This window comes from Lathyrus oleraceus, chromosome 5, assembly GCF_024323335.1.
Source record: "Lathyrus oleraceus cultivar Zhongwan6 chromosome 5, CAAS_Psat_ZW6_1.0, whole genome shotgun sequence".
Lineage (NCBI taxonomy): Eukaryota > Viridiplantae > Streptophyta > Magnoliopsida > Fabales > Fabaceae > Lathyrus > Lathyrus oleraceus.
The window spans coordinates 144,003,376-144,012,134 of record NC_066583.1 but is presented as its reverse complement, the minus strand read 5'-3'; the positions used below and the strand labels follow the sequence as shown (position 1 = coordinate 144,012,134).

Sequence of the window (8,759 nt, the reverse complement as noted above, 5' to 3'; positions counted from 1 at the left end):
TTTAATCTACGTTTCACGTAGTTTGACCTGATGTGCTCGATTTATTTTGCGGCTAATTTTTTGATCATATTTTGACTCGTCTGAGCGTTTTAACCAGCATTTTTTTTATATATTTCAAAATCTAATCAAAACCTGTATATTTCTTAGAGGTTTATTTCGAACTGATTATTTTGGTGCATTCCGTTTAATTTTTCGAGCATTTTTACACCCGACTTTTACTCATTTTGAGTCTTGTTTTATTTTTATTTTTCAAGTCTAAATAATTGAAATAATTAAATAGATTCGTTTATATTTATATTTATATTTTTGTTTATTTAAAATAATTTGATTTTTTAAATAATTTAGTTATTTCAATTTCCTTTTACCATAAATAATCAATAAGTGAATCCCTTTTTCATAAAAAGAATTGGTTTCTATGCATATGGAAAAAAGCCAAAACAATGCAGGCCACACCCTATCTCCCACACGGTACATAGCTGAAGAAGGGAGATTCCATTTTGAAAGAATAAAGAGTGGTTACAGGTTTCCAAAAATGTCTCTCCCTACCAACTAGAATGTGATCTCACTCTTTTTATATATTGATATACATACAACTCCCTTATATGAACTAAAGGACCAAGACACCAACCAAAAAAAACTTTTAACCACACACACATATCACTCTATACAGATATTTTATCTTCTGTCCTTAAAAGGGACCCTCCTCTTCATACTTCAAAGAAAAAACTTTTCATTTGTTTTTTGAAAAAAGACTCTTTCACAACACCCATCTATAACCTCTCATCTCCCTCTAACAACTTACTGCAACTACTCCATGAAAACTCTTTACTAAACATCACTCAACCACTTCGGCACTACTTAAGCACCTCCCTTCACACCGGAGGTGCATGAACAAACGCAACCACCACTAAACAACAACTCAGCCACAAACCGCATCCACGCAACAACCACAGACCGCTCTCTCTCCACCACCACAACATCGTCGCCGAAGATATTGGAAGATCACGAAAACAACTTTGGTATTTTCTAACTTAATTAATATTTATGTACTTGAGTATGTTCCCATGAAAGTTGCATTATAATATGAATCCATACATATATACCTATAGAGTGTTAACTGTTTTGAGACTTTGTTGGAGTTTAATATTGTTTTCTTATTTTCTTTCATTTTGCATCTTGATTGTTGTTAGAACAAACACGCTTGTCTGAAATTCATGGGTTGTCATACTTATCTTGGTTGCACAAGTTTTATCTTGTTTTGGAAATTCCATGGAACATAGAAAGTTTAAAAAAAGAAAGGAGTTTTTTTAATATAATTGGTTGTTGTTGTTTTCATTCATAACAGAAAAGTAAGATAGAGATATTGTTGATTAATTTTCATGGTTTTATTTTTCCATCGCCATGTGTCAACTTGTGATTAGTGGCTTTTGAGAATTGAAAAAAGTTATTCTATCCCTTGACCTACACCAACAAACTCAGTAATCCGATGCTTCCACTTCTTCGTAGAAACCGTTGCCGGCAACAGATTTCGACACATTATAACAGCTCAAACGCTCCGAAAAACTGTCGTCGTACTTTGAGAATTTGAGAATCACTGCATTGCTATGAATCTCGTTTGTTTTTATTCTCTTCTTTGTTTGCCTTGATTTTTCCTTTCACTTTTATTATCTTATTAACTGGATTTTAAAGTTTGATTTCTTTTGTTTCTTAGTTTGTTTTTATTCATTGAAAAGTTGAATGAAGTTCATGGCAGGAGTTAAGAAAAGATAGGAATATATCTCTCAGTGTCATTTTCAGCTTGTGTTTTCACTACAATATTGATATGCTTACCTTTTTTATGCTTACTTTTTTTTGTTCATGTTAGTATTAAAGTGAGTTTATGATTAGAATCATGGTATTGTATCATGCCTTCTACTATATTATGAGTATTGATGTGTTTTTACTGTGAGATATCATATTAATATTAGTATGGTTACATGTTTAAAATACCATTTTATATTGTCAACCAGAGAACCCCTTTCTTAAATATATATGCTATTAAGTGTAATGAAAAGAAAAGAGAGCTAGATTGTGAAAATGAGGAACGAACCCCCTTTTTATTTTATTTTATTATTCTTTTAATTTATGTTTTTTCATTTAGGGCTAATATTTTGTGGGCTTGGATTCAAAAGACCATTTAATATCACACCTCATTTATTACATGAACTATCCTTTATGCATTTCTTTCTATGATTAATGTAAATTAGCAACTAATTGCTTAATTAATATTTTATCTAATTAGTTAATTAGAGCCTAATTGATTAATTACTTTTTCTTTCTAAGTGTATTACTTGATTACTTTTTTTAAGTCAATCTTATTGTGTTGAGTTGTTTAATTATACGATCCATGTGCATGTCACCGCACATATAAATAATCTCTCGATATTTCACCACTTTACCAGTTTAAAATTCATTTCAAAACGAATACAGTAAATTTCAAACCATTTTAAAATCACTAACACAATTAAAGCATAACATTAAAACTTTTTTTAAACATATACGAAAGAAAATGACCGTTGGAATCTAGCATTCCGGTGGAACCCTCGAATGATCGGTCCCGAGCCTCGTGTTTTGGGTTAACCGTTCACTCTTTTCTTTCGCCCCTAAAACACTTTAATTAACTTGGACAAAATAAGGGCCGTTGGGATCAAGCATTCTGGCACAACTCTTTGAACAATTGATTCTTATCAAGCGTTCGTTGTCCATCAAACAATTTTCTCAATTAATTCGAATGAAAAATGACCGTTGGAATCTAGCATTTCGGTGGAACCCCGAATGATTGATCCTGAGGCTTATGTCTCATTCTCATCTAATGTTCATCCTTCACCTATAAAAAATATTCAACCAATCAAACTATTTTCTCGCCGCCGTGCGATTAATCTTCAAAACCTTTTCATAAATGAAAGACATCTTGTCTTAAGATGATGCAAATCAATGCTTCGTCCATAATTGTTGAGTTGAGATAAGTGACGTTTTTCCGAATGTTGATTGTAAATCCATTCGACGTGTGATATATGTCCGCTCCTCATCTGTTTTGGGTAAAACAATGTTTTTCGTCGATTAATACAATATAGCTTTTACTAAAATCGACCAACAAACAAACATTTTTCTACCTAGAACTACGTAAGCCTTGAGTTCTCTATTGAGATACGTAGGAGCAGGATTGCGAAATCTTGTCAGGCCCATTAATAAAAAACTTAGGCTTAGTCCCCTTAATTGTAAAAATCCAAAAACATTCTTCTCTCGTCTATTCTTTCTTTCCCACCTAATAACTCGAGAAGCCTAACATTTCTAAACTAACAACACGCTAACATTTATCGAAACTAACTAAATGGTTCCCGTTGAGTACAGCGGATGTGAGGGGTGCTAATACCTTCCCCTTGTGTAACCGACTCCCGAACCCTGATATTGGTTGCGATGACCATATCTTATCCTTTCTTTTAGGGGTTTTATCGATATTTTTCCTTTCCTATTTTGGGAATAAATAAAGTTCGGTGGTGACTCTGTTCAGTCCATCCCACGAGCGTGCGATTGCGCTTCGCTAAGTCGCGTTCTCATTTTTCGAGGTGCGACAGATGGCGACTCTACTGGGGACAGGAACATCCCTAAGTGAGTCAACCCTAGTTCAGTTAAGTTTTCGTATGTGTGTTAGCTTTGTTTGTTTATTTTTCTTCCTCTGTTATGTGATTTCTTTATCCCTACTTTATCGCGTTTGTATATCTGTATATATGTTCATATGTGGGCTTTGGGATTTTTGATATCATGAATAAAGCTCTACACCCGAGCTTTGGAAAAAGAAGAGAGAACACATAAGTTTAGAATTGGAAGTTCTATAGTGTTAGTCCCCAAGGGCCACTCCTTGCATGTCTAGCATGAAGACTCCCCTAGAGTAGACCTGTTTATAGATCTTGTTATAAGGCAGCTAGCCTGTCGCATGACGTTGACTCATGAAGGGTCCATGACTCTAGGAGCCCCTCTTAGAACCAATTTCTACTTTGGTGGTTGCGTAATGTTGGACTCCAAGGGCCTCTCCTTGTTGCACCCAACATGAAAACCCCGCTCAGAAGAGACCTTTCGTCACTCTTGTCATAAAGTGGCTAGCCTGTTGCATGATGTTGATACGGTTATGGTCCATGACTATGGAAACCTTATCAAAAATGTAGAAACTATCCTGTGAGTGGGTTTATGGGTAACCAACTTAGAACTATCTAGAAGCCTACCAAATAGGGTGTTTTGAGTTACCTTATGATATCCCAAAACCAAATACCATGCGTTCATGATCATTTGCATAACATCATGACACTCATACAAAATTTTCTTTTCAGGGAATTTTTGAATACGCAGTTGCTAGCACGAAAAGTTTGTAATAGGTTCAGAAAGAAGGAAAGCATTACCATTCAAAGCCAAAATGCCAAATATTGCCAACATATCAAGACTTTTGAATGAACTTCCTGCATGCTTCAGGGTTACTTTGCAAGGAAAGTTTGGCCAGATTTTGGATCTCCTCTCAGTAGATGTTCAAACACCAGCCATCACCGTTTTGGCTCAGTTCTATGATCCCCCGCTTCGAAGTTTCTTATTCCAAGACTTTCAGTTGACTCCAACCTTGGAGGAATTCAACCGGCTCTTGGGATTTTCTATGAAAGGAAAGACACCGTATAATAGAATTGGTCAGGTACCTGAGGTAGAGATGCTAGCCCTTGCACTCCACATCCCCATATCTGATGCATTGGCTAATTGGAAAAAAAGGGAGAATCTCTTTGGTTTTTGGAGGGCTTACCTAGAAGAAGAAGCAGAAAGGTTGTTTGTGATACGTCATTGGGATGCATTGGCAAATATACTAGCTCTTCTCATATATGGGCTAGTATTGTTCTCAACCTATGAAGGTTTTATAGATTCAGCTGCCATAAGTATCTTTTGGACCGTTTGGAAGGATAAACAAAGTTTGGTTCCTCCACTACTAGCTGACACTTTTCATACTTTGCATACTCGACATCAAAAGAAGAATGGAATGTTGATATGTTGCCTTCCATTTCTCTATAATTGTCTTATCTCATATGTGTTCAAGCCAAATGCTCACATCAGTGAAATGTCCAATGGGGAATGGGCAAGAACTTTGGTGTCTTTGTCTAGTAAGGATATCATTTGGTACCGACACAAGCTGAATGTTGAAGAAATCATTATCAGTTGTGGTAGTTTCCCAAATGTACCACTAATAGGATATAAAGGTTGCATCAGCTACAACCCCATGTTAGCTTTGCGACAATTTGGATACCCTATGCGTGGGAAGCCCGATGATAAAGAGTTAGAAGAGATGGTTTTGAATGATATGGGAACCAATTATCCTTTTCTCCTCCGTAAGATCATCCGATCTTAGGAAAAGGTGCATACCAAAGGAACATAATTAGTAAAGAAGAATGATGCAGCAAGGGTTCCTTATTAGCAATGGGTCTCGGAGAGGATCAAAGTTGTAAAGCTCCCTTTTTCTATATAGATTCCTCTAAAGTCTACTTCACCAGAACCAGTCCCTGTTTCTCTTGAAGAGGTGGAAGAACTTCGAGCCATGGTAGCTAAACTTGGAAAGGAGAAAGAGGATCTGCAATCTGAACTCTACAAAGAAACTGGGGAAAATATGATTCTCAAGAGGAAGAGTAACCAAAGGAAGGAACTTTTGGAGGAGAGTCGTAAGAAGAACAGAATTGAGCAAGATCTCAAGGAAAGAGTCTTGGAGTGCCTAGATCAGGCTGATAGTGGATTAGGTTCACTCCATGATGAGTTAGCTAAGGCTAAAAGAGATGGACAAGAGTGGAAGCGTTGGTGGGACCTAGCCACTAAGCAAAAGAAGGAGGTAAGGGAGGAGCTTGAAGCCCAAATCCAAGAACTGAAGGAGAAACTTCGAAGCTCCGAAGCTGAAGTGGTGCATGAAAGACGTCTTAAGGAACAAGCCCAAAGAGCCTCTCAAATATGTCCTAAAGCCTGGGAAGAGAAGTGTGATGAGTTGAATACCAACAAGGAGCTAGCTAGTTATTGGAAGGAATAATATGAGTCTCTGAAGAGCCAGAGCATGGGTTGGCTAAATCATAGGAAGCATTTGAATGAGATATTGGATGAGTATGAATGCACCATCAACCTTCTGCAGCTAAGTGTTGATGCATACCGTACGAAGTTGGCTAACCTCATAGAGTTTTGTAATGGCGTGGCCATAAACTTACCATGGAAATTAGAAAATTCTCTAGAGGACATGGATGAAAATAACACTCATCCTTCGGCTCGTGACCTTGTTTTGCTTTGCGAAAGGATGATGCGATGATTCAAAGAAGAATTGAAGACCCACAAAGAGCGAGTTGCTAAGAAGACTCTTTAAGTTGTTTGCTTCGTGTTATTTCCAATTTTTGTATTTGGCTTAATGTTTTGTACCCACTTTGATTGTATACTTCGTAATCTTTGGCTTCATTGAATGAATGGGTATTGAATTTTTGCATCAGCTTCTGACTATTGTCTTCTGTTTCTATTCACATTACTTTCAAAGTACGTGCTCAACAACTGCAAAGTTTATAAGAATCCCTAAAAATAAATAAACATAAAATGCATTCATACATACATTCATGCATTCTCCATATAAATAAATAAAAACTCATTCCGTTTTCTCTATTCAGTTGTTACACACTGAGTCCTCAACACCACTACAACACGAGAGCCAACGCTCATCAAAGAATGGCAGATCAAGAACAAGAATTGGAGAGAGTAAGCTCAGAACTTGAGGACCTACGAGGAAACATGGGTCAAGTCATGAAAATACTACAAGTCATTAAGGCCAAATTAGACACCCAAACGACAGTCATTTCAGAAATCACCGGTCCTACGATTGAACCCCAACCTGCAAGGACATTGCCTACTACTTGGCCAGTCTTCGGTTTACCTCCCGGCTTTACACCTTCAGTTGAAGGTGCCTCTGGAGTTGTACAACCCACTCAGCAAACAGTCCCTCTACCAACCATCAATGAAGCTCATCTCGTGGTCCACACATTTGCACCACCCCTTGTCCACGCATATGTGCAACCTTATTTTGAAGATCAACAACATGCTCCAGATTTTTCTGACGAAGATGATGAAAGGCATGAAGACATAAGAGGAATGAAGGAGAATTTTCAGATTCTTGAGAAAAGGTTAAGGGCTATGGAAGGTGACCAAGTCTTTGGTGTTGCTGCTAGGGAGATGTGCCTAGTGTCTGGTCTCATGATTCCTGCAAAATTCAAGACCCCGGATTTTGATAAGTACGAGGGCCACTCATGTCCTAAAAGTCACATCATTATGTACTGTCGAAAAATGGCGGCGCACGTGGAGGACGATAAACTTATGATGCATTGCTTCCAAGACAGCTTGAGGGGTGCTCTCTCTAAGTGGTACTTAAGCCTTGATCAAAGTAGAATTCGTTGTTTCCAAGACTTATCTGATGCTTTCATCCAGCATTATAAGTATAACATGGATATGGCCCCAGATAGGAGGCAATTACTCAGCATGTCCCAGAAAGATAACGAGTCTTTTAAGGAATATGCACAACGATGGAGGGAAGTGGCCTCGCAAGTCGAACCACTCCTTGTTGAGAAGGAGTTAGCATATTGGTTCATGGATACAGTAAAACCCATGTTCTATGAAAGGATGGTGAGTAGTGTATCGGCAAGTTTCTCTGACTTGGTTGCCGTGGGCATAAAAGTCGAGCTTGGATTGAAGAATGGCAAAATGATAACCACCAATGAAACATCCGGTAATAATGTCAAAAAGTTTTCCGGAGGTTTTCAAAGAAAGAAAGAGGGCGAAACAAACGCAGTGTCAACCAGTCAAAGAAGGAGTCACTCGTGGAAGAAGCAACAACAACAAATTGCTCAATAACAACCAACTTATCCAGTGCAGTATATTCAACAACCGTATGTGGTAGCAGTCACGCCAACTTTCAACCAATCACAAGCTCCTGTCTATCAACCTATTCAACAAGCACCAGTATACCAGCAAACACCCATGCCACCCTCTTATCAACAGCCAAGGGCGCAGGCTCCGCATCCATAAAATCTTCCAAATCAAAATAGGGTACAAAGAGGAAGACCTCCTTTCGCTTCAATCCCTATGACGTACACTGAGTTATACCCATCGTTGCTGCAGAAAGGGTTGGTAACTCCCAGACCTTTGGGTCCCCCGCCAAATCCTTTACCTCCATGGTACAATCAAGATGCCCATTGTCCTTTCCATGAGGGTGCCCCTGAGCATGATTTAGAGGGATGTTATGCTTTGAAGCATATTGTGCGAGAGCTGGTTGAGAAGAAGATCCTTTCATTCCGAGATGTTGGACCCAACGTAAAAAGTAACCCTCTGCCGGTGCATGGTGATGTTAATGCCATTGAGGATGTTTCTGATGCTTATATAATAAAAAATGTTGAAGATGTTAAAACTCCATTGCTAGCACTCCATGCAAGATTGGTGGGAGCTAGTTTGATTGATACATGTCACGACGACTGTGAAGAATGTGCCGTTTATCCAAGGGGATGTAAAGTGGTACGAACTGATATTCAAAACTTGATGGATCAAGGTGTTTTGCAAGCTTGTGGTCCTGCAACAAACGAGGAGGTTTCAGTCATTGAACCCTTTTTCAATCTACCAAAACCTGTTGAGATAACTTATCAAAGAAAAGATGTTATTCATCCATCACCCGTGGTAGTTTGTATGCC

At 38.1% G+C, this 8,759-nt stretch overlaps 2 protein-coding genes across 2 annotated transcripts; both read left to right on the top strand.

The window, feature by feature from the left end:
- The first annotated feature begins 428 nt into the window (after nucleotides 1–428).
- LOC127079306 (uncharacterized) lies at nucleotides 429–7,929 on the top strand. The gene is made up of 2 exons (XM_051019707.1): nucleotides 429–1,019; nucleotides 6,696–7,929. The coding sequence occupies exon 2, from the start codon at nucleotides 6,754–6,756 to the stop codon at nucleotides 7,927–7,929; it is 1,176 nt and encodes a 391-aa protein (XP_050875664.1). The 5' UTR covers nucleotides 429–1,019; nucleotides 6,696–6,753.
- On the top strand, nucleotides 4,448–5,416 carry LOC127079307 (uncharacterized). Its single transcript, XM_051019708.1, has one exon. It carries the CDS (start codon nucleotides 4,448–4,450, stop codon nucleotides 5,414–5,416), a length of 969 nt encoding a protein of 322 aa, XP_050875665.1.
- Nucleotides 7,930–8,759: the final 830 nt, after the last annotated feature.